The sequence below is a fragment of the Coffea eugenioides genome, chromosome 1 (assembly GCF_003713205.1).
Source record: "Coffea eugenioides isolate CCC68of chromosome 1, Ceug_1.0, whole genome shotgun sequence".
Taxonomy (NCBI): Eukaryota; Viridiplantae; Streptophyta; class Magnoliopsida; order Gentianales; family Rubiaceae; genus Coffea; species Coffea eugenioides.
In genome coordinates, this window is record NC_040035.1 from 47,904,645 (window position 1) to 47,931,159 (window position 26,515).

Here is a 26,515-nt window from a genome sequence, read left to right on the forward strand (position 1 = left end):
TTTGATTTTTTGTATGATGCCACGTGTCACAAATTTCAATTGATGATTATTAATCAGGTCACAATTTCATCTTAAGATATTTTCTTGAGAATAAAATAAGAAACTATAAAGGAAAGAGGAAAACCCAAAATTAAAAGAATTGAAAGGCTAAAAAAATTATATTTTAGGAAAGTGATTTGAATATTTTTTTTAATTTTTTAAGGAGAAGATAGATTTCTGCAATTCCTCTTTTTTAATTTCAATCATTAAGGTAAAGATTTTTGTGGGAAAGAGGAAGAATTAAATAAAGAAGAAAGAGAAAAAGAAATAAAAGAAAGGAAAACAAGGTAAATGAAAAGTCAAAATAATGCAAGGGCAATTTTGTCCTAAAGGGGGTTAAGTGAGCAAAATTAAAGGTTAGGGGGTAAACTGAGAAATGGGGTATCTTTTAAGGGGATAAAATGTGATTAACCCACATCCCACTTGCCTTTCCTACTTTAAACTTTTTGTAACATTTAAAACCCATTTCAAAATATAATATTAAAAATTTCATTTTGGGATAAAGAATACAATTTCATCCCAAATTGCCCCTTCTCTTGGGATTTCTTAATTGTCATAACATACAAAATTTACCTCTTTATTTTTTTTTTGTAAATTGTTCGATATTATTTTTTAACAAAAATTAAAAAGTTAATAACAAGATGAAAAAACTCTTTAATAGTTTTTGCATCATTACTTTGGACACAAAATATTAAGTTGCTCAAAATTATGAATGATTTACAATACTCTTAAGAATAACTTGCAATAATTTACAACCATAATAATACCTCATTGCACTAGCTTCAAAACAATACAAATATGCTATATTTTGTCCAATCAAAATAAATCTTCATACTTTTTATTTTTATTTTTCATTTGTTATTAATGTACTCACATTATTTGTAATAAAAAAATAAAACAACAAAAGGGCAAATTTGGAATGATATCATATTTACTCTCTCAAAATGTATTTTTTAATATTATATTTTAAAGTGGATTATAAATGATACAAAAAGTTTAAGGTAAGTAAGATTTTTTAAAGTTTGAGAGTGCCAAGTGAAACTGTCGGAAACTTCCAGAGAGGTTTTTGAAATTATCCCTTAATTATATTCTTTGCTGTTACTTTTTTAAATTTTATTCTGTGGTGTATACATGAGTCTAAACAGGCTATGCATTAGACATCTAAGAGGAAAAATATATTTGGGTATCAATAATCAAGTTCCATTCATTCTCTGAGTGGTTAAGATTAAAATATCAAAAAGTAGAAATCTTGAATTCAAATTTTCTTTCTTACTTTTTAAATCACATCCCTTCCCTCTTATTAAAAAAAAAAAAAGAGTTTTGTCCACTCTTTGTTTCCCCTTCTCTTTTGTTGTGTCTAAAAGTAGGCAGACAAGTCTCTAAAATTTTCATAGATAGACATTATAACATGAGATTGTTGATGCCAAATCTTGATGTTCAATGCTACATTGGAAAAGCAAAGTATGAATTCTTGGGCTTGACCAGAAAATTTTATTTTCCCATACAGATGTTTTTTCCTTTTATTCCAAGGGATAATTTTTTTTTTTTGCAGCAATCTATATACTGATATTCTCAACTTTTGGAAAAGGTTCTAAAATGTCTACCAGTACAAGTTCCACTGACTCAATCTTTTCCTTGATTACTTGTTGTGTGACAAATTATAATATTATCACATGGGCCTTTAATTTCTTAGACATACTTTGTAACCATGTTTATTTATAAAAGCAAAAACTACCAAACTATACACAAAAATTATTAAGCCACTGGCCATTTGGTCCAGTGGTCATTACCATTAAAGGTGATGCTGGAGGTCAGGAGTTCAATCCCTGCCTCCCTTAAATTTGCCACAATTTGTGGCGGTCTTAATTGACCTTCATCGATGGAGTCTGTACTCACATCGAACCCCCTCCCCTTCCCCCTAGACTAGGTTAGATTAGGTTATAGGACATCTATCGTTTCGACAAAAAAAAAATACACAAAAATTATGATTTGATGTAACGGATGAATTTTGAAAATTAGCAGTCGTGAAAATTTGAAGAATGTTAAATGGAGGTGGGTACGAAGGTGGTTTATGGCAGTACCATGTATGATTGTGAGGAATAATGAGAGGGACCTTTTGAGTTTTGGGATAGTCTACCAATGTGGCAAACAATATGATTCCATTTGGAAGAAAATGCTTCTTATCCTCCCATCATCTACCAATCCTCGCTTTTTGATGCCATGAACTTACCCTCCCCAATTGAAGGCTCTTTCGATCAATGATTTTTACTGCTAAAAGTAGTGACACCTACACACCTCAATTGCCATTGGTGTCTCCGTATTGTGGCCTCCATTTCATGGTTTCCAAGTGGAAAAATTAATTGCCAGTATTTACCAGCCAATGGCCATTGAGTGGCAGTCCAAAGTTATGATTGGTCTGGGGCCTCTCAGCCGCCTGACCAATCTCGATGTAAACATTTCCCAAGTGTTCTTTCTTTTTCTTTTTTTTTCTTTTTTTGGGACTGACATGATGAATTCTCATGACATTTGTTTATTTATTCTTCTTGTCTTGTACCAGACCTACTCAACATTAATTATTCCTTGCCATTTCATGACTCAGACTCACCGCAACAGTAATATCTGGGGGGATTACGGTAATCAATTTCTAATCATTTTTCCTCCAATTTTTAACCACAAAAAAGGTGCTGATAAGATAAATTTACCGGCGATAAAGAAGAACGAGACAAAAATAGGACAATGCAAGCAAAAAGTGAAAGGATACCATGTTTTTGAATTTATCACCAAATTTGTTGCTTCTTTAACGCTAAAGATTCAATTTGTCGGATATGTTTGAAGAGGGCTGACCCTCGTCAGAGCCATATTTCGTGGTAACAATCAGCTTGTATTCGTCTTAGCTGACCATCATTAACTACTATTGGTACCAGCTTTGTTTGGATTGTATTTTTATAGATTTTTTTTTATAGAAAAATTACTATAACGATTCAATACATGTGAAATAGTAAAAAATTAATTGAAAAATGTGATCATGAAAAACACAACAATTTTTTTTTTCTTTTTTTGAAAAATTGCTTTCCAAAGAAAGCCTAAGGTTCCCCGGATTGACAGCTGGAGCGAATTTCTAGGGAGTGTGATGAGTGGAAGTGACAATAATCGTGGTAGTCTAGTAATTAATTTGACTAATTTCCTCGAAACAATTTCCTAGTCAAAACATGAACGGTGTATGACTATTCATTTACGTTAATTAACAGAGTTTGTTCGAATTGCTATTTTTAAGGATTTTTTAATAAAAAAATATTGTAGCAATTTGATGCATATTAAGTAAAGAATTGGATTGCCATCTTTCAAAGAAAAATTGTTACGTTTTCCGTGAACACATTTTCTAATCACTTTTTTACCTCACATACATCAAATCGCTACAGTAATTTTTCTACAAAAAGTCCAGAAAAATGCAATCCAAACAAGGCCTAATTGAAAAAATGTGCTCGCAAAAAAAATTAAGTATTTGTGGGAGCGCTGATGTACAACTACAAAGGAAATTTGTCAAATGAGCATTCAGTCGAATTCAGCAAATAGTCAAATTGCCTTGTCGATGACGAAAGGTTGAGCTGAGCTAATCGTTGGTGGAAATAACAAGTGAATTTACTGAATGCAAACACAGAAGCGTACAAGAATGAGAAAATTATTGATCAAAGTAAAATACGAGACAAAAGAAGAATGAAGATAGTCCCGCTTTTCTTTCCACTTTCCAAACCCAAAAACCAAACATTTTCAATTGCCTATTGAGTAAATCCATGATGTGGTCTCGTACCCATATGAGGTAAGTATTATGTATGCATGGCTGCTAATCATAATTAAGTATTATTTATGAACAAGAAAGATGGTGCAGCAAATTTTTTAAATATGGTCTCAATTTGGTCTTGGATCCGGTGGCCACTTTCTGGCATATCGTACTTATCATCTTCCCCTTTCTGATGCTCTTTCTCTCTCAACAAGTAATTGTGAATGAAAATCATGATATTTCACAAAAAGTAGATTTTGTAGCCGAGCTTTTTAGCAGCATGCAATCTGCTAATGTGACTTTGGTCTCTGGATTCATGAGTACTGGTTTCATCCGCGTCTCAAAGTCAATCTGAGCGTCTCTGGAATTGGGTAGTAATCCCCTTTAACATCTGCTTTTGACGCCACGGTGATTAAATAAGCAAGGCACTTTCATGAGCTAGCAAAAAAAAAAAAAAAACCAAGGCATTTTCATGAGCACGACGGCGGTTTGGGGAGTTACCATCAGCTATGACTCTTATTGGACTTTGCATTGTCATTGTTTGACCTAGCTAAGCTAGGCAAGTAGTACTTCAAGTAAGTACTGGCTGGATGCAAAAACTCCCAAGCACCGCAATCATATTTTGTACTACTAGATTTGTATGCATACCTTTCTGTCTATTTCACCCTCTATCTCTTTCTTTGTGAATTGTGATGGGATTCAGTGTAGGGGTAAATTACGAAAAACAAATAGTTCCACGGATCAATTTTGTGGGATAAGAGTAAATCGTCTCTCTCAAGTATCTTACCAAGTAGATATGTAGAAGATGAAGAAGACGGGATTTTTTTTTTCTCTTTACATGGAGAGGAACCAGCGTATTTTAATCTGATGCTAATTAATAGTTCTGGCTGCATTGGTTAAGAAGGGAGCTGCAATATTCATTTCTTGATCTGTGCTCGTAAACAGATTTTCTACACTGACCGGGCAGGTTCCTCGTAGTCTCTATTGAGGCAACTCAAAGCAAAGCGCATTTAACTATGGATATAATCCCACCGAATACCTAAGACTTGATCATTGCACTAACTAAATCCCATGGTCCAAGATTATGTTTATGCCAATCCCATAATCACTATCAGCCAAAAGGGCACCGGACGCCATCTCTACAGTGAAGCACATTAGAGTTAAAAATGGCATTGCAATAACTCTTGGTGTAACAAGATAACCAACAGGATCTGCACCAAGAACTCTCAATGTGTGTGTCAGTTTGCTCAGAAACTTACATGGTGTCCAATTCTGCAGCAAATGCACTCCCAATACATCCTGCAATTACAATTGATGTGACTACAGGACTCAGCTCCCTTGAAAAAACTAGGGCTAAGACCCCACCAACAGCTTTATTCAGCCCTAACCTGGTGAACTCTCTCACAAATTGTATGGTGAAGGCCATTCCAACAAAAGCTGAAATTAAGAGACAGACACCTACAGATTTAGATCCAACCTCTCCAGTTGTTGGAGGGTGTTTTTCCAGCGGACTTTGCCCTTTATAGTCCCCCTAATGACTTGCCCTGCCAAGATAAGAACAGATAATCCCCTCCACAAGTACCTTGGTGATGACCATTTGCTCCAGCTCATGATTCCAGGCTTGGTCATTTGTGTTCAGTCACAGAGATTGGTCTATCGTCTTCAGTCACAGAGATGCATGGGTGACCATCATTTGTGTTCGGAATCACAGAGAGTATGTACTGTCGGACTGCACAAGGAAACTTACAAGTCCAAGATCCTAGAGTTAAGTCGAGCTTTCTGGCAACTTACTTTGACCGTAGAGGTTCAATTTGCGCTGAGGCGTAGTTCTTTCCTTCAACTTTCTTGGTTTGGTTGAAGGCCTCAACAATCATAAGAGGAAATCCAAACTGAAGGGTGAAGTCGTGAAGATTTGTTAGTATAACACCAGGTAGGTTAATATATCTTTGCAGTTGGAATTATGTACATGTTATGTGGATATGTACAACTGTATATTCCAAGACAAAATGGGGGTTCCGGAAGAAATAAATTTGTAATTCTGTACTTACATCATATTGATATGTTTTCTGGAATTCAGGTTCTTGGTCCTTTCGTACCCAAGACAAATTGGGGGTGGTCCAGAGGAAATAAATTTGTATTTCTGTACTTGCATCATATTCATATCTTTTCTGGAATTCCCGTCGTATTACTACGTGAACATATCTAATATCAATTGCACTTCTTTTAATCTGAAGGTTATGCGTCCCATTTCTGACTGCAAAGTTCTCCAAGAACAAAAATGTGGACTGGGGCGTCTGCGGTTGCAATGTCAATCGGTCCCGTGCGGTGGGCGACTGGAGATTAAGTCGGAGCGGGTCGGATGAATCCCAGACGACTATTTGAAGTCCTGTTAAATTTTAAATAGACGGCTGAAATCGAGCCTAACAGCTACAACTCTGCATGGATTTTTTTTTTTTTTAACAAAACAGAAATCAATATTATTAATAGACTAATTAGAAATGAGCAAATTATCCGGTTAGCCACTAAATTTTTGCGATCGTCGAGTTTTGGTCACTCAATTATTAAAAGTCTGATTTTGACCACTAAAATGTATAAAGTTAAGGCTCGAGCCCATTCTGTTAGATTTAGCCGTTAAGTTCGCCGATCTGTCTGTTCACGCGATTTCCAAGACAAAAGGCAGGTCAATTTAGGAAGAGTCTCCTAGAAACGAAGAGAAGCACGTTCAATTGCAGCTTGGAACAAGGAGTCGTTTTGGTGATTGAGCTTGGACCTGGGCGTCAAATTCCTCTTTCTAATGGCTGCGGCGTGAGATAGGGATCCTCTCGTATTCGCAATGCCAGGAGCCGGCGGCGTGGGTGAGACCAAAATTTCCATGGAGGACAAAAAAACACAACACGGCGCTTGCTACTGCAATACTACGCTTATCCTGTCTTCGCCCTTCTACGGTTTTACTTCAGACCCTCAACCCAATCTGGGCTCCCTAATCCATTTTTCAGCTTCTATGTGTAGTGCATAGATTTCTTTCCAATTTTAAATATTTTTTCTTGACGTAAGCTATAATATATCTCTAATAATTTTAACTTATCAAAGTGGAGTAGTATTATGAAGTAGAGCTAGCTCATATAATTAATAAAATCAACTATTCTCAAGTTTAAGATGGCAAGGGCTTTGGGTCAATTTCTCTTCGTCTAGGTGCTGTCGTCAGTGAGCGCATCACTCACCCAAGTCTGTGCGTTGCTGATGTGCCAGAATAGCTCCGGCCCCCGGGCCCTACCCAAGTTCTTGAGCTCCTAGACGGAGTTGCTGAGCCGGTTCACGCTGTCGGCCATCTGTTCTAAGCAGTCCCTCAGAGCTGCATACTCTCTACCCTTCAGTCCTCTGAATTTGGGGAGCTTAGCCACGAATGCTCTAGTGGACTGAACCCTGTCTAGGCTCACGGACAGAGCCGTTTGGGCCAACTGGTTCGGGCTCCTCTGAATGGTCGAGGCGAAAGTCGAAAGGGATTTGACACAGAGATTGATAGGCAGTGGTTCTACATTTGGCCCGGATGAAGCTAGTGGCTGCGGCTGCGGCATCTGACTTGGCCGGAATCCACGAGAAGGACAGACTCAAAATTAGTAAAGGCAGTATTGGGTAAGCCATCTCCCTTTTTTCTTTTTCGCCAGAGCGGATGGATATGTATGTGATAAGAAGAGAGGGTTGGGTGGGGGTGAAGACCGAAGGAGTGTAGGATCCATTCGCAGCATCACTGAAGGCAATCTATGTCTCTATATATAAAAGGAAGACGAAGCACAGATGCATAGGAGAGGAGCAAGAGATGCAAGTGCTACGTTGAACTTCCTAAATTGACCCTGCCTTTTGTCTTGGAAATCGCGCGAACAGACAGATCGACGAATTTAACGGCTAAATCTAACAGAATGGACTCGCGTATTAACTTCATACATTTTAGTGGTCAAAACCAGACTTTTAATAGTTGAGTGACCAAAACTCAACGATCGCAAAAGTTTAGTGACCAACCGAATAATTTGCTCAATTAGAAATCGTCTAAAGCAAAGCAATATGCACTAATGGCACTGGTGAAAAATACATAAAACATATCATAATTATATCTAATTTGAAAAATCATTAGATATAAAGAGTTACAAAATATAAAAAATTACACAACGAATCACAAATCATTGAATTTGACCAATTGCACGAGTTGCTCCATAAATATCTGTAGATACTCAAAATTGATGCTGAGATTTGACGAGAAGACTTGAGAAATTTCAGATCTAACAAATCTGAAAAATCTTAAATATGAGAAAAATAACAAAAATTAAACAAAATTCCCACTAAGATAGTTTAGAAGAGAAAAAAAATTCTTACTAGTAAAATATTAGGAGAGACAAACCTCTCATTGGAATATTTTAGGAAAGAATTTATTAAATGAAAAATAAAACAAAGGAAGATGAAAGGAGACTTTGATTTGAGGTCAAGATTTCCCTCCTTATGAAAGAAGAATGGTAGCAAAGGTTGAGAATAGAGAGGAGGTAGAGAGAACGGATGTGTAGAGAGAAAAGAAGCCAAGACACAACTCTGCATAGGTTGATTTCTCTGTAACCACACAAAAATTCAACCGGAAAAATATGCACTATTGCATGTGTTGGGATAATAACTAGGAACAAAATTTCAGAAGTGCTTGTAATTCTTTTATTTTTTTTTCAAGGATTATGCTAAATCTACTCCTATCCATTACAAAAAAAAAAAAAAAAAAAAACTCTAGCGAGCACATCATTAACACAAAAAAAAAAACTCCACTGTGGTGGAGCCAATCCACCACGGCCACGCGTCAGTTCGGGCAGGCTCACCTTCTAGCTCGGTCAGATCAGCTTGGTCAGGGTGGTAGTCAGTTCGCACAGGGCTGTTGCCCCTCCTACCAGATGGGCCTGGTGGGCCGCGTCCCCCGAACTTTTCGGAGCCACCCAATGGAGCCCTATGAGGTATCCTTCTCTAATAAGACTCCGTTTCCTATAATGAAACTATTACTCCGGAACCTATAAATACACTCCCACAAAGCACAACAAGGTACGCCATCCACAGTATTTTATACTGTTGCTGTCCTCTTAACTCTTACTGACTTGACCGTCGGAATTACACCGGGGAACTAGCCTTGCTGTTCATCTCTCTTTGCAGGACAGTTCGCTCGCTTAACCCATGTTAGTTCGTTTCCTCTCAGTTTGCTCAGCTCACCGCAGCTCAGTTCGGATCGCGCTCTCGGCAGTCGCATCACCCACAGCACTCGCTTTAATTACAAAACTAACCTAAAAAAATGGCCACTTCAATTGAATCTCAATTAAAATGCAATTGTGAACTTCCTTTTTAGTATAGGTAAGATATAGTGATTACTTTTGGGCTTACGGTGAAGGAGTTGTCAAATTAGAGAAATAGGCAAATATATTTGCAAATTCTCCTTATTTTTCCAACTCGGGAGCTATGTAATATATTACACAGGAAACTAGGACTAACTCCATGTTACACTCCTAAGCTTATATCACAATTTTACTCTGCACTCTAAATTTTAATTTTGGATAATTTGCATTTTAAACTCTCAATTCTAAATATTTTGCACCCTAAACTCTCAAATTTATTCCATTTAAATCTAATAAATGACAATTTCAGCCAAATTAACAGCATAGAGCCAACAAATTAATGACAATATCTCAAAAGTGGTGAAAAAGTGCCAAGAAATCGTAGCAAAAATAAAACCATATATTGTTATTAATTTGCATTATCTTTTTCTCGTTAGTTTTACTAATAATATTAGTGATTGAAACTATATAAATTAATGATAATGTGCCGAAACTAGTAAAAAATGCTAATGAACTGCAATGAGAACAAAATAGTACATTATCATTCATTTTTACCATATTTTGTCACATTAATTTTATGAATGTAATTATTGATTGGATTTACATTGGCCAAGCTTGAAAATTTATGGTACAAAGTATTCAAAATTAAAAGTTTAAGGTGTAAAGTGTTTAAAATTGAAGTTTAGAGCGCAAAGTGAGAAAGCGTTTAAAGGTGCAAAGTGGAATTAGCCCAGGAAAGGAAACTACTGAGGAAACAACAGAACGATCAAAGTAATTGAGTTGGGCATCAAGCACATTCTCGTGCAGAAGATCTCCCATTGCACTGTCAAGATTGAAGACCAGTACCTCTACGCATCCAAGAGCTTATAATGATCATCAATCGAAATGGCGTTCCATACAACTATTATGATCAGTTAGTCGCTTCATCTTCATTTCTATTGCAATTCATACTGCTGTATTACTTTCTCAGCCTTGGTAACTGCTTGAGTGTGGTGGTTCGGTTCAACAAGTGACTTTCATAAAGGAAAACCAAAGGCCCGGCACAAAGTATATATCCCGCGGACAGCTGATTCTGACATTCAAATCAAATCCAACCATTAGGCCATCTCTTCTTCACATACAATTTCATCTTCGGGAACCATCTCTTCTTCTTTGGCGAATTACCTAGTACTGTTGCATTCTTGTTCTTTGCTTTCCTTCTTGTAAACTTCCACAACAATCCTCGTCGGTTATGCGTAGGGGGAGTTTCATATTTGATTGCTTCAATCTTTGAAACGTAAAAGAAGTCCTCGTCCTCATCGTCCAGTAGTGGCGGAGTAACGATTTCATCGCCACTAGTGCTAACCGTGTAGAGCCTTTCGTACTTCTGGTCAAGTGACTGTTGGGGTATATTCCTTGCTAACATGGGAGAGGCACCACCCCAGTTATTAGTTCCCAGAGATGGATGTTTGGGTGCCCTGAACTCCCGAAATGATCCAGGGCGTTGGGGTGTCCCAAACTGACGAGTTCCACTCACGGTGCCCCAGTAATTTGTCAAGGAACATGGGTGCTGTGGCGTCCCGAACTGCCGAGTTCCGCCAAAGGTGCCCGAATGATTATTTCTTACCGAAGATGGGTGCTGTGGTGTCCCAAACTGCCGAGTTCCAGTAACGGTGCCCCAGTAATTTGTGGCGGAAGGTGGGTGTTGTGGTGTCCTGAACGGCTGGAGTTCACCGCCCCAACGATTTGAGCCCAGAGATTCATGTTCTGGTGTCCCAAACCACTGAGAATCGGCTCCCCGTTCCATAGATTGGTGCTGGGGTGTCATGAAGTGTTGAGGTTCACCCCAGTGACTTTTCCCCATAGATGGGTGTTGGGGTGTCAAGAAGTGCTGCAGTTGCCGTCGCCTATTCTCCATTTTTTTTTTTTTGGAGGTTTTCACGCAAAACTTTACCTGGACAATATGCTCTGAGCGTTAGAATGTTGGTTATTTATTCATTAGGCGGAAGACAAAAGTTCCATACATTCGATGTACTTTTCTTGGAACTTGGAAGTGGCAAGACAAAGTCACTGTATATTTTGTAGAGACGTTTGGGACCTTCGGCCAACCAACCGAGAATCTTGAAATACACAGGTCCAAGGCCGGCCTGTGGTTATTAATTGAAATAAAATTTACTGGACTATTGACCAGGGTCTTCATTACTTAATTGAATCCTAACAAGGAGAAATTTTGAAAACGAAAATGAGCAAAATACCAAAGTCAGGCGGTTGCTTCAAGAAAGTCCTGATGCAATTCTTCTTAGCAGTACTGTGAGAAAATTCTTTCCATATGGAAGCAAAGACACAGCGTGCGTAACGTGCCTAGTTGGTAGGTCCTAATTATCGATATCTTGACCAGATCGTACTGATTTAGTTGGCCGGGTCTAGGCATTGTTTCAAAGTAGAAAAAGAAAGCAGTTTATATACCACTCATTAGCACCCTAACTACAAATCTCATATTCATGCAGACGTCTTCTCATTTGCATGGAGACTAAGACAGGCGAGATTCGCCTGGGTGGGTGGATCAATCAGCATGGAAATGTACTCCAAAAGGAAAAGGCCAACGGCATAAAATCTGTCGACGCATCAGAACATTGTCCTTAGCGCCTCCATTATCAATACAAATTAAAAGAAGCTCAAACCTATGCTAACAAAATTTAAGGTAAAGAATCCTTAAATTTACTGTTTACTTATTCGATACAGAAGAGAGAATGCTACTCTAATTTAAGGTCAGAATCGCATGCATTCAACCGTATCATATTTCTGTCCAACATGTATTGTCATTCACGACCACAAAAGCAGCCTGATTAGTATCGAACAAGAAATGTCAGAATCTCAAATCTACACGCTGTTCAGCTAGAACCATCAGCAACTTCCAAACTGAGAGGTTGCCTTATCCTTGAAACACCATACTTGATGGAGAACTTCTTTGTTCAATATGCATAATTTAGTCTGAAATGTCAATAAGATGAAGCGCATGGCAATTTTGCACCAAGAAGAACCATAACATTAATTCAGAGTCAGGGATATAAATGATCAAAAGTTACATTGCTATTAACAGGTCAAGATCCCATCTATAGAGCAATCTCATGCTTCATCTAGTTCTTTCTTCATATACTTGAAGTAGTCATATTTTATGACCACTCTGTTACTTTGCTTCAGCCAGTCTCGTGCGCAGTATTTCTGGACTTGCTATCTTGTTCACACTGCAAGTATAACATGCCATTATTAACATCAAATCACTATTAAGAAACAAGAATAAGGCAGCTTGGTGCAGCACAAGCCCAACTCCAATAGACAACTAACACATAAATTATGCAATCAGAGGGGAAAAAGACACAAAAGTCACACGCTTACCATAAGAGGCTATCACCACTAGATGATGACTTTTCATAAATCCATTCTGGAACTAGCTCTCGCAAGAGTTTTAGTTGCTCTTCAACTTCCCCTGTATCAGTATAAAGAGGAACTTAATGCAAATTCCATAATGTGGAAGACTAATTTTGAAAGATGAGTGATGAGGCTTACTTCTATCAACTACATGTAATTGGTTAGAAATTATTTTGTGCATAAGCTCTTCCTTTGTTATAACAGAACGCCTGATTGATTGAAATAAAAAGTAAATCATGTCGAACACCCTGGGCAAGCTAGTAAGCATCTGTTTCCGCCATTTTGCCTGTGAGATAGCTGGATCTTGCTCCAAAAATGCCTTTCTCTCTTTCTCCCTTATCTGCAAAGATATTTCTGTGTCTATTAGACTGCAGAATGCAGGTGTGGAAGTAGCACAGATCTTAAATCAGATATACAATAACAGGAATTCCAAATCTAACTTGGGTTCATTAAGCATGGCATACTGAAAAATCACATTATAGTGCATAAAAAATCTATCAGCGGATGCAAAAATTAGAACATTTACCGATTGTATAAGATTATCAGAAAGAACATCCAGAACATCACTATCAACTGATGAAAATTCAGCCTCCTGGACTTCATCATCACCCGCTGCACTCTTCACTGGATTGTCAAATTTGAGCGACCGGCTACGCGATGGACGCCTAACAAGTTTGTTAGGCAACTGATTTAAATCATCATCTGGGCTCATGTAACATCTTTTAGGTGGTTGAAGAACAGGTGTGGCACTCATCAATTTTACTGGAGTAGAGGCGGATCCTGAAGGGGTCCCTTGAATAGCAGCAGTTTCTTTGGGAGGACAATCTGCACCCATGCAGGAACTTGTGTCTTTTACTGGGGTTGCAGGGGGTGGAGAAAGTGGGCAAGCCCTAGTAGATGAGGATTCAGCAATTCTCCTCATTTTCGAAGGTACTTTTGTACAATTTTTTAGATCGAGATTTATCTGGGCAAAGTCTGGTTCAGAAACTAGAGATGAAGCATGACCAGATACAACTCGCTCTTGTTGCTTACTCTCACCAGTTTCATAGCCAGTAACCTTAGGTGAAAAGTGCCTTGTAAAAGACCGAGATAAATGAGATGCTGCAATTGGCTGCTGTTCCGATAATGCAACAGCTTGTGTCTCACCAACTGTCGATGATTCTGAGATTCTTGGTAAGTTAGTCTCAAGAATTGTCTTTGACTGATTAAATGGTTCTGGAAGTGCTTCCTCAGGAACTTCATCACCCTGTGAGGAAAAACTCATGATGTTAATATAGCAGCATGAGTTAGTACCTCGGGATCACTTATTCAGGGCTGGGCTGCTGATATAAGCAGGCATCAGTTTCTTTTATTGTTGTTCCTTGTTAAAAAGTAGTTTAAGCTCAATTTCCATCCCTAAGATACAGGAGTCCATGGATTCCTGCAGTCTAATAAGGGAAAAAAAAAAGGAATGTCCCATACAGCAATTTCTTGTTACTTAATTATCACTTGCAGCAAGAGTATCTGCACTAAGAATTGGCTGACCATTAGTCATCTGTGGTGTTGAAAAGGTCCAACTTCTCTATACAGTCAGCTCAGCTTGTGTCCTTATTTAGGAGTATAGCATTAGTCAGAACAAGCTCCTTGCCTCAATTATATTATTGCATATGATATGAATGGACAAGGAAATGTACACAGAAAATTTCCCAGCTTTTAAGAAAAATAATTATTTAAGGAAAACGGAAATATGAAAGAAGAAAATGAAAATGTTAAAACCTCAAGAATCAAATATATTAAGAGCACAAACTTTACGCCAGTACTTCGAGTAAAATCCTGCATCAGATTGTTAACTAAATTATTTTCTTTGCTGTTTGGAAGAGGAGACTTCCTATTCTTATATCCTTCTCCAGGTTAATTTAGGTTGTCCCCAACTCTCCATTATGTGGCCGGGGATACCTTTTTTGCAACTTATAGATCTCCAAGCCACACAAACATGGTAATGAAGAGACTTCATGCTCTAGATTGTATAGACAAAAAGAAATCCCTGGTCTCCAATTAACTACGAATATTTGAAAGAATTTCACAAGATAAAGTGACAAGAATCCCTAAGATGAAAAAAAGTTCTGAGATTACTTTCTTATGTTTTGCTGGAGTGGCTAAACCATTTTGATTACATTATCTTGGCCATCTGCAAATATGGAGCAAACAGGGGAGATGAAAATTGGGAGGTGGTGGGAGCAACAATATGCAGGGCATTGTAATTAAAAGGACGCACTTTACTTCGTAAACTCGTTGAAGAACTGCTGACAAAAACTAAAGCATTTACAGGAGTACTACTAGATCAAAAGCAAAATGCTTACCCCGGGATGAGATTTAAAGAAATCTAAAAGCCGAGAATGGAAGATTTTCCTCAGCTGGACATTGCCACCGTCTGATTTCTTCTTTACATTTTTCTCGAGTTCATCAACGTGCAAAGCAATATATAGATCCGGCTTCATACAGCTGGTGCGCTCATCATGCATCAAAATCTTCTTTATCTCAATAGCCTCAGGCAGAATAAACTTAAGCTGAGCCAAATGGCTGTAAGTAAACCTCCTAAAACAAAGAACCCAAATAGCAAATCAGCCAAAACCCAAGTATCGAACAAAATAATTTTTTTTTTTAAATCTAGCATCTTTTACTGATCTCTTTTGATACCTATCCGTCAAGCACTCCATTTTGGGACTAATATTGGTAAATGTAGTCGTTGATCCCTTCATCCGAAGAAGCCGAATTGAACTATCCAGGCTACTAAAGAACTTATCCAGAATGTCATACCTGAAAACAGATTCAACCAGATTTAGAAACTAACACTTCTCAGAACAGTATCCCAAGAAATACCAGAGCATCACAACTTTTTATCAAAGAAAAAATAAAAGAAAATTTGGATAAAATCCAAGAAAGCATCAAAGCATTTCATCAAAATAAGTCCAAGGAATAAAAAAAAAAAAATCTTCAGAAGAACATACTTTTCTGGAAGCTTGATCGAGTTGTCGGGTTTGTTTACTTTAGCAGGAGAAGATTCGGGCCAGGAAGGGATCCGCTCTTTGAGGGCGGCGGGCATAAGCGGGTCGGGTCTGGGTTTCTGATGCAGAGCCGGTTCTTGGAGATTTTTTGCAGCCAATCTTACTTCTTTCAAGGAAAGAGCAGCAGCGCTGTTCCGGGTCCTGCGAGGGGGGACGATGGGTTTCTCGGGGGTTTTGGAGCTCCATGGACTTGGATTTGGATCCGGATGCGGATGAGGTTGGGGATTTTTATCAGATGGCGTTGGAGTAGAAGAGTGCAAAATTTTCTTGGACTTGAACAAATCCAATGGCGAAGGTTCAGTGGATTCCATTGATGAGGCAGTGTGGTTGAGCAAAGCGAGTGCGAGATGAAAGGGGAATAGCGATGGATGCTGGGAGGGGAGCACAGCCGAGGAGGTATTCTAGGGCTTTTGGCGCGAAAAAGGTAAGGCTTGGCGCCAAATTTCTCCCGGGAAGGAGTAACGGCGTTAGATTATTGTGGGCTATGGCGCTGCACCGTCTGTTACTGACCCCGCTGCAAACGTTCTATCCTTTTCGTTGTTTTTGCATTACTGCCCTTACAATTAGTACAGTATTAAAGAGTAAAGTCAAAATGGAACAGGTATAACTTGGCATGCTCAGTCATGGTCCATCTTGTCATTATTTCTGTTCCCCCCCTTTTTTTTCCAACAAATATTCCTATTTTAGTATTAGGATTTGCCAATTTGCTTCCTTGAAAGAATAGAAGGAACAGGGGAAAGACAATGAGAAAATGCTAATGATAATGCAATTTGAGAGGAGCTAAATCCAAACTATTCTACTCTAAATCAATACATTCCATGTATTAATACTTTGTATTACAAATATTAAAACCAATACAGAGTGAAATGGTGTATATTAAGATTATTTCATTGAAAAATTCTTTTAATGATAAAAAATTCTCAAGTATGAATTTCATTTAAAATTTATGTTTGGTTTTTTTTGAACATAACTATTTCATTGACAATTTAAACTAATCAAATTTTACTACTTCATTCTTTTTAGGAGTTATTGAAAAAAGAATCACGAGTTATGAGTTTGGATTTACGAATTTCATACATATGTTTCCTAATTTTTACTATAGATTCGAATTTTTATCAAATAATCTAGTCATTTATCGTAAAATAATATTGTAGATAGATTAATAAAAGTGTCTCTCTTTTCACCAATTTACCCAGAAAAGAAAGTCAGTGTCAATGAATGAATGAATGTATGAAAATAAGTTTCTTTCTTCTTTCTTTCCCCTTTTAAGAGAGAAAAAGAAAAACTTAAAATTGATCGCTCACTCAATAATCAATAAATATGGTGATAGCTTTTGATAGAGGAAAACATGATGTTGTTGATCATAATTTTGAGGCATTAGAAGGATGATCTTGCAATTACGTTCATAACAAAAGTAAGAAAAAAAAAAAAAGAGTAATGGCAGCAGCCTAATAGCAACTATACAAACACTTTCCCAGAATCCAGAAAGCTGGCTGCCCTGTCGAGGGTTTTTCAAGGGTTTAACATCAAGGGCTTCAAATTACAACACACTCACCCCTGAAAAAGGCTTATCAAATCCGCTATGAGAAGGGTTTCATCCATTCTCGGAAAGCTCCAGCATCACTCCAAAATTTCTTTCTCATTTCCTTCAGTTGATTCCATCTCCCACATATCGTCCCTCCCCAACCCTACGCCATGCACCCAAAACCACCCATCAAAATCCCATCTCAAGAACTTCTCCAAGGCCGATGCTTTACTCTTATCCAATACTAAATCTCAAGGTTTCACCACCCTTTCTGACCAAACCCCTATGGCCCCTCATATGTCTTCAAGACAGAGAAAAATAAAAGAAAGATCCCAACTTGAAGAGGCGTTCGAGTCGGCAGAGACCACTGATGATATGCTCAAGGCATTCAAGGACATGGAGGACAGCTTTGATGAAATTGAGCTTGGATTAGCTTGCTTGAAATTAGGCCTCAAACTTGACCAAGAAGGTGAGGACCTTGAAAAGGCTTTATCTTTTGCTGCTAGGGCTTTGAAAGTTCTTGATAAAGAGGATAAACCCTCTTTGCCTCTTGCTATGACTTTGCAATTACTGGGTTCTGTATGCTATAGTCTACGACGGTTTAATGATAGTTTGGGGTATCTTAATAGGTCTAATAGAATATTGCTCCGGCTGGAGGAACAACGTTCTTGTAGTGCTGATGATGTTAGGCCTATTCTTCATGCTGTTCAATTTGAATTGTTTAATACTAAGACTGCCATCGGGAGGAGAGAGGAGGCTATTGGTAATCTTAGGAAGGCATTGGAGCTAAAAGAGATGATGTTAGATGAAGACTGCAGGGAACTTGGGAAGGCTAACAGGGAGGTAGCAGAGGCCTACGTCGCAGTTTTGAGTTTCAGGGAGGCCTTACCATTTTGTTTGAAGGCCTTGGATATCCATAAAACGCAATTGGGACATAACTCGGTGGAAGTTGCTCATGATAGGAGGCTTCTTGGAGTTATTTATACTGGACTTGAAGAGCATGAAAAGGCACTGGAGCAAAATCAATTGTCTCAAAGGGTCTTGAAAAGTTGGGGTTGCAATTCTGAATTGCTCCGAGCTGAAATTGATGCTGCCAATATGCAAATTGCCTTAGGAAGGTACGATGAGGCCATTAATACTTTGAAGGGCATTGTACAGCAAACTCCTAAGGATAGTGAGGATCGAGCTATGATCTTTGTTTCCATGGCCAAGGCTTTGTGTAATCAGGAAAACTTTGCAGACTCTAAGAGGTGCCTTGTGATTGCTAGTGGAATTCTTGACAAGAAAGAAGCAACGTCGCCTATAGCAGTTGCTGAGGCATTTATGGAAATATCAATGCAGTATGAGACTATGAATGAGTTTGAAACTGCAATATCCTTGTTAAAGAGAGCGCATGCAATGCTTGAAAAGATTGCGGAAGAGCAACATTCAGTAGGAAGTGTCTCTGCAAGAATTGGCTGGTTACTCCTCCTGACTGGGAAGGTTGAGCAAGCGCTTCCTTATTTGGAGGATGCAGCTGAGAGACTAAAAGAGAGCTTTGGATCCAAGCATTACGGGGTTGGCTACGTGTACAATAATCTGGGTGCAGCATATTTGGAGTTAGATAGACCTCAGTCTGCTGCACAGGTTTTTGCTTTTGCAAAGGATATCATGGATGTTTCCCTGGGTCCACATCATGCAGACTCAATCGAGGCATGTCAAAACCTTTCAAAGGCATATGCTGCCATGGGAAGGTAATGGAAACATCTTTATTGGTGATTTTGTATATAATGTCTCTCAGAACATTCTGATCTTAAATGCATGACCTGTTAGTATTTTTACTTTGTATGGTGCTTAGGAATTATTTGGTTCTCCTTTGAGAAAATTTTGTTGTATCAAAGTTGCTGAACAGAGGATTGGGACCCATTTGGTATGCTTGATTTCGGAACTGTTGTTTGTGCTTCTAATATTGCTTGTCAGTTATTTACTCCTTGCTGATGTTCACAATTTCTTAGAGTTCAATTTATGCTCCAGTTTTCAATAGTTTGATGTTCGTGGTCTCCGTTCATCAATCTTCCGGGAAAGAGATGGAAGAGCTAAAAGCAAGAAATATAGTTGTAATGATGTGTAGTATGGCTTCAGATGTTTGAATCTTGATTTGACTATAGTCCTAAAAAGTTGGTGAAATGTTTAAGCTGATTTTCTTAAAAGATTTCCTTAGTGAGCTAAATACTTAACCTGATTTATGTGGGACGCCTGTATGAAAACTTATAGCGGACAACACAAATTTCGTGAAGAGGGATAAACCGGATGGTGAGAGTTCGTCAAAGTTATGTATTGCTTAGCAATATTCATTGTACAGTGGCTCGATCTCTCTTGTGATTTTCTTTTTACTAGTGGTTGAATAGTTAGTTAAAATTGGTTCTCGGATTTTGCAGCTACCAGCTAGCAATTAACTTCCAGGAGAAAGTAATTGAAGCTTGGGAAGGCCATGGTCCAAGCGCGGAGGATGAAGTCAAAGAAGCTCAGCGACTCCTGGAACAATTGAAGAAGAGAGCACTTGGTGCATCCTCGAATGAGTCTCTGATGAAGGCATTACCTTTGCCTCACACGATAAATGCTGTTTCTGGTGCAAACTCAAAAACTGGTCTTTCAGTTAATCAAGCACCGTCGAGTGCATTATGAGCTGTTAAATCTTGCAGAATTAAGCTTTGAGTGAACAGCTTCTGTACGAGTTTTTTTCCTGTTACATATTTGTGTTTCATTTCATTATTTGGCTGCCGATAACAATAATCTAGTACCTTAGAGATGCCTAGAGATTAACAGAAGCTAGAAATTCAGCAGTTCTTCTGAAGTCTGAAGGTTTACATACTTGTGTTTCATTTCTTTATTTGACTGGATTGACTTTATAAGAATGAAATATCTGCGAAACTGCTGTTGACACCGACTAGATGGATTTTGTTCCTAGGAACTAAACCCAATGATTCGGCCTCTTTGCCTTGCTTGGCCTCAATGAGTTCATTTGAGTTGAGTCAGACAACATATCGAAGCTTGATCGTGTGGGCAAGGCATATAAGATTAGGCCGATATCAGGTCGCTTACAGAAGATGTTCTAGTGCGAGTTTGATTGCTTAACCAATAAACCCTTAATTGTTCTAGAAACGGGCTCATGAAAGAGTGCATCCGAGTAACATGAATTGCACGTGAATCCCTGATTAAAATGTTTTCTCAGAAATGAGAAAAATGGGATCTGAAGTTATCTATGAAACTGTGAAGTCAAAGTCTTGAATTAGCATGTGTTTGGTTATTTCAATCGTTCACATTGAGGGAGCTTCAGAGGTGACGAAGTCGTATGAGAGAGTGCGTATGGAAGAAATCTTCTGGTTGAATATAACGAGGATTTTTATGTTGGGCTTTATTTTACTTCTGTAATAAGTTTTTTGGGGCACGTTATTGAGTCAGCAGTAGTTGGGTACTCTACGTATGCCGAGTAGTAATTTATGTGAACCCACAGGAATTGTTGCAGATTGTCATGTTGGAGTAAAGTCAAACACGAATTTCGAACTCAAAATAATGTGAGATTTCCTATACTGACTCTGAATATGAAGTGAACTAATCTGGTTAGTTGCCAATTCTTTATTCCTTCGTAGGCAGGGCAACCTGACACCTGGTTTCAAGATTGTCCAATCCCTTAGTGAAGAAGAGACGACGAATTATTTTTTTATCTTGACCCTCGCCCAATTTTTCTTCGTCAGTCTTCTTGCCCTCCTCCCCGGGATCGAGCAACTCTTCAAACTCTGCTGCCACCGGGCACCAGCTGCTTGTGTCGATCCTCTGGAATCAATTGGTGTTGCCGTGTTTGGTGCTGCAAATTTGGACAGAAACGAGAGAATTGGCGTCATATCATTCCAATGCTGCCCTTTTAGTTTTCACTGACACTGTTACGGTAAAGAGTAAAATGGTCAACTATGGTACATCTCTGAAAATTACCCCTCCAATATGTGCAATCATACCTTTTCATTCATTCTCTGGGGAAAAAGTTGGGTCCTCTGGCCTCTCTCGTGAACTGAGCTGTCGACCCCTTAATTCTCTCAATGTATTATGCGGGGCATTCTTGAGAGAAGCAGAAAAAAGAAAGTTCGAACGCAATCATTTCCATTCATGAAGAAGAATGTCGCATCAGCATAAAATCTTATCTAGCCATAGTGGTTTAACAATGATTCTACCAGCCCTAGTTGCCTACATTTCAGCACGAACCACCAGTGACCGGCTCTTTTCACGTCGTGCAACATCATACCTAATTATTGTGTTGCGCGATTAATATACCTTAACCTGCTAAAAGTTCTAATATTTCAATCTGCAAGAAATAAGCAATGAATAAGGGTCGAACTAATCAACAACAGTAAGATGTTTTTGTTTTACGAGAAATCGAAATCTTTAATGCAATGGATGCGTGTTATAACTGATCTATTGGAAGAACTGCTCTTTTAGATCCTCTTCCGTGTCCGAATGAGAAGATTGATCTTTGGCTTCTGCTACTTGATTCTTCACTGTTTCTAACCTCACCGGGGTGTCTACTTTGCGTTACGATCTCTTGAACTGACAAATAAACGTGACGGTCCACGGCAGAATCCATGGAGAATGATCTCCTAATAGGCTGGATGGAGAATTGATGATCTTTCTCTCTAACATCAATGCATTCGTCTCCCATTATGGAAGCATGATGAACCTTCCCTGGTTTCAACTTTGTCAACTTCTGCTCAGACTTTCTTAGGGACTGACTCCTAGATTGCACCAATTGTCTGCAGGATTCACTTCTCTCTTGGTGCCCCTGCAACAAGCTGCGAGTCCCTTCTTCTCCGCTCACTTGGATCACAACAAAGTCTTCACTGCTTCCAACCATTCTTCTCATCAAAGGCTGAGGCTCTTGGGGTGAAGAATTTGGTGCAATGATCATATCAAATGGATCTCTGGTGGTCCCAGAAATGCTTGTTCTGCAAAGAGGGCAGTTGGCGTTGCTCTGAAGCCATATATCAATGCAATCTAGGTGGAAGGCATGGCTACATTTAGGAAGAAGTCTCAGCATATCTTGGTCTTGAAACTCGTTCAAACAGACCACACACTTGTTTAGGCTGCTGCTTTCATCTCCTTCGGTCCTGTAATACTGGAAAGTGGGGAGTTCGCGGATAAGCATTTCATCGAGGCCTCGAGTCGGTAATGAAGGAGAGTAGGCCATCAAGAAGCCTTCATTCCGGGGTGCTCGCCGGAAAGAAAAGCGTCTCAGGGGGTCAAGTTGTTGCCAGCTGAAGCAGCATTTGGTGGCAAAGATATAGTAGCTGATTAGTAAGAAAATAGAAGCCATGATGCCTAGTACAGCAATGGCCAATATGGGGAACCCATGGCTGGAAACTGGCAAGGGAGGTTGATTACTTGGGGCTTGTTGAGTCTTGATTTGAGGAAGGAGCAGGGATTCATGGATGTAGATGTGCTTTTGTAATCTATCCATGAAAATAGACTTCAACGTAGATTCTCAAAGACGGAGAAATGAAATACTAATAGTGAGATAGGAACATAGGAATGAATTGGTGGTCAATAAAAGATGTAAATGGCAAAGTAAGATGAAATGAAGAATACAATAGAACAGAAAATTAGGGGTTCTTGAGAAAGAGAAGGCAAAAAAAAAAAAAAAGATTAAAAAAATACTAATGACTTTGGCATTGAATGAACAGGTAATTTAAAAATAACGCATGGAAGAAGTGCTTGAAGATGCTCAGACATGATGATGAAAATTCGGAGAAATGAAAAAATTCACGTTGACTTTCGATGACATCGCTGTTTGACAGGAAGATATATGTGCATAGGTATGTACTGGGGTAAAAAATGTGAGCAGACACGGGAGTGAAGATGTCAGAGAGGTTCTTATTTCCTGCCTCAAAAATCAAAATATTAGCGGCAGCCTTTAGTGTTGAACTACACGACCAGACATGGAGAGCTCTTTATTTAGTTTCAGCGTGCGGGAGAATCCTTTAGCACTTCGTACAAAAAAGTAAGTTGTTCCAAAATTATTATGATTCAATTTGCTATCCAGAATGAGACAGATGCATTCGGAACAGTTCCACGTCCAGAATGGTGTGTGGTTAGCACATCTAAAACCCTAGGCAGATGTATTCTTAGTATGACAGCTAGCTTTCATGGATATCTGCCCTTTTTATGGTCAGTCATTCCTGAGCAAGAATCCGAGAACGTTCGTTATGGGCATTTTAAAGTGAATCCGACAGAACTCTGATTCGCATCGAAAATATGTCAAAAAGGATGGATACCGAAATCTTGAATTTTGTTGGTGGTGAAAAAAACTTACTACTAGATTATACTGCCAAAATGAGTAAAAAAAAAAAAAAAAAGTTAAACGATCAGTTGTTAATTTCTCGAAAAAATTGAATGTAAATGTGAAAAGCGTCTAAATGTTGGGGACAGAGCAATGGATGTGTCTTGTCTGTATTTGATGAAATTCTACCAAGCACGGCAGCATTGCATTTCTTCCTATCGACATCGTAGATTAGATTAGGTTTCTTCTTCTTCTAACTAGCAGGCTGTGCTTATTTCGTACCACCTATTGATTTGCCACCGAACCAAGGCAATAATAATCTTTGGCTCTCTTCGTCCAATTCCTTTCCGTACAAAAAGTAAAATCACCCGGATAACTTTAAGAGTAAATCTTATACACACTGACAGACAATATATATACACTGTCAGTGTAAAAAAGATTAATCTTACGTGTTGTTTGAGTTTCAAAGTCAAACACTCCTATTGCTAGAATAGTTGCATAATTACTTTCTGCTTATTAGGAGAGGGCTTCTTCTGTAAAACCAAAATACCAGCTAGTATAAGTAGTTAACTAAGCAGTAAACACTTCTATTGCTAATCCAAACAAGCCGTCGACTCGCGTGAAGTTAATTAATTAAATAATCATATTGGTAATTGTCGGGAGTACAATCATGACTAAATGGTATTGGATTGGCACAGGCCCAACTATGCACTTCTTCGCTGTTTGGGTCAAACTAGGTATTTGATCCAAGAAATTGGCAGCAACATACGGGACGAGAATTACAACGCAAATCTTAATATGTTTTCCTAACCCAGCCCAAAGCTCTGCAATAGTACGTATATGATGATTTCTACGACGACATCTTGCGTGGCGGCATCCGCAGGAATCATCGGATGATGTCGGTTTATTTAATTATTTCCCCGCCTGATGATAAATTAAACCCCAAAGAGACACTCCTGAGTTGACTTGTGAGCTGGATCAAAGTCAAGCATGGCTTACCATCACAGGCAGGATTATGCCATTATTGACTCCTTTGCTTCCTTCATTCTGCTTAATTAATTTCCGCTCGTAATTTTGTTCAAACTCAAAACTTAGGTTTTGTTTGGATTGCATTTTTTTGAATTTTTTTTATAGAAAAACTATTATAACAATTTGATATATATGAGATAAAAAGATGATTAAAAAATATATTCACAGAAAACGTAGCAATTTGAAAAATTGCTGTACAAACAAGGCCTTAGGATTCGATTTTAATCACCATCTGAGTGCTACAAATGCATATAGCATTTTAAAGTTGAAACTCTACATTTGTTATAGAGAATAAAAGGCATTATGTACAAATAATATGCTGCTATTCATAAGGTATACATCATATGTAGTGGAAGCCACCAATGTGTAGCATCAACAAGAATAAAAAACATACTTCAAAAAAAAAAAAAGAATAAAAAACATACATGGCGATGAGTAAAAAGAAATTACTTGTATGAATTTCCTTTTACATGCACATGGTCATGGAAGGCTATCAATAGCATGTATACAAACGGCTGCTCAATTAGCTGAAGCATAACTTAAAAATTGACACGGGCCAATGACAAATATGCATTGACTTTTGGTTGCTTTATTGTTCCACCAGTCTTCTGCATATTTGTTCCACCAAATTTGGCTTGTCCAAACAAACTCAATTATAATTTGGTCAGAGTAAAGTGTTGATAGAAACTTCTATTTCTCTTGGTTGGTTGGGCCAAGTCAAAAGAAGATAGTATAATCTCCATTAATACTAAATTCTAGTGTTAAAAGAAGATAGTTATTATTTGGTCAGAGTAAAGTGTTGATAGAAACTTCTATTTCTCTTGGTTGGGCCAAGTCAAAGAAAAGCAATAATCTTGAATTAGGCTACTGTATTTTGAAGATAATGTGTTGGGACCCTCTATATTAGAGTTAAATAATTTTTGTAGGGGCACGAATCGCTTTAAAAAGAGCGTCGAATGCTCCTCAACTCTATCATATTTTTTAGTTGCGGTAAATTCATGATTGCCAACCTTAAAGATTTGAAGATGTTGTCTCGTGTGCGAATATGTTTCAAGTGATAATATATTACATTATTATTATTTCATGTAACATTGTGGTAAGATAATGTTATAAGTTGAATTCAACGTGACAAATTATTTCAATTGCTTGATAATATTGGCTCTAAAACCAACAATTTTAAGACGAAATATTGGCTCTATCAAAGGTTATGTACTTGTCGATATCTAATTAGCTGTCAACCACCAAGCATTTACATGGTAGCTGCCAACTACCAAGCACGTACACGGTTGTTGATAAAGATGTATTAAACGAGTGATTGACTGATCTCATTAATAATGCGTATGTACTGCATCTCGTTAATTGCTTGGAAATTGCATGATGAAAACAAAAAAAAACTCAAATAGGGAAAGTATTCCTCAAGTATTTTAATGCCACGGTCTTATAGTATGCTTAAATTAACTCAATAGATTTGTATTTGAAATGTTTCTTTGTTTCAGTTTCTTACGTGACTAGGAGAGTGTATTTACGAAGCAAAATTCAAGTCTTATGACGCCAAAAAACATTTTAAAAAAAAAATAGTGGAGGCATTTACTTGAATTCAAAGGCAATAATGATGTATACTTCATGAAATGCATGTATAACATGTGGTTAGTTTTTTTTTTTTTTTTTTTTGGTCAATAAAACATGTGGTTAGTTAGTTACTTTAAAATGTGCGCTGTCTTGACATAATTCAAGAAAATTGCATTTAATAGAATTCAAGTAACAGTATTGAATGTTAAGCTTTCGGACATAACACATACTCCCTCCGTCCCACTTTGATAGTCCTGTTTTCCTTTTTCGTCTGTCTCAAATTGTAGCCCACTTTCCAATTGAAGAATATAGTTGTATTTTAATTTTCCTAAAATACCCTTATTCAATGTAAGTTGTTGTTACTATAAACCTACCCCATTTAATGAGAGTTGATTCTTTTTTTACCATCAATTCAAGTTCTCGTAAAGTTGTACTCTAATTAATGTGAGGGTATTTTAGGAAAATAGC

The 26,515-nt window shown here is 38.1% G+C and overlaps 3 protein-coding genes and 1 pseudogene across 3 annotated transcripts; 1 reads left to right on the forward strand and 3 right to left on the reverse strand.

Annotated features, from left to right (window-relative positions):
* Positions 1-4,811: 4,811 nt before the first annotated feature.
* On the reverse strand, positions 4,812-5,541 carry LOC113773995 (annotated as a pseudogene).
* A 6,605-nt stretch (positions 5,542-12,146) lies between these two features.
* LOC113751713 (CDT1-like protein a, chloroplastic) lies at positions 12,147-16,031 on the reverse strand. The gene is made up of 7 exons (XM_027295826.1): positions 15,564-16,031; positions 15,253-15,372; positions 14,916-15,150; positions 13,103-13,822; positions 12,715-12,916; positions 12,544-12,634; positions 12,147-12,392 (listed from the first exon to the last, which is right to left on the reverse strand). The coding sequence occupies exons 1-7, from the start codon at positions 15,929-15,931 to the stop codon at positions 12,335-12,337; spliced, it is 1,794 nt and encodes a 597-aa protein (XP_027151627.1). The 5' UTR covers positions 15,932-16,031; the 3' UTR covers positions 12,147-12,334.
* Positions 16,032-17,100: 1,069 nt separating this feature from the next.
* Positions 17,101-19,991, forward strand: LOC113751705 (protein KINESIN LIGHT CHAIN-RELATED 1). The gene is made up of 2 exons (XM_027295816.1): positions 17,101-18,878; positions 19,563-19,991. Exons 1-2 carry the CDS (start codon positions 17,203-17,205, stop codon positions 19,807-19,809), a joined length of 1,923 nt encoding a protein of 640 aa, XP_027151617.1. The 5' UTR covers positions 17,101-17,202; the 3' UTR covers positions 19,810-19,991.
* A 1,589-nt stretch (positions 19,992-21,580) lies between these two features.
* LOC113774004 (RING-H2 finger protein ATL16-like) lies at positions 21,581-24,562 on the reverse strand. Its single transcript, XM_027318584.1, has 3 exons — positions 24,449-24,562; positions 23,683-23,734; positions 21,581-22,551 (listed from the first exon to the last, which is right to left on the reverse strand). Exons 1-3 carry the CDS (start codon positions 24,560-24,562, stop codon positions 21,581-21,583), a joined length of 1,137 nt encoding a protein of 378 aa, XP_027174385.1.
* Positions 24,563-26,515: the final 1,953 nt, after the last annotated feature.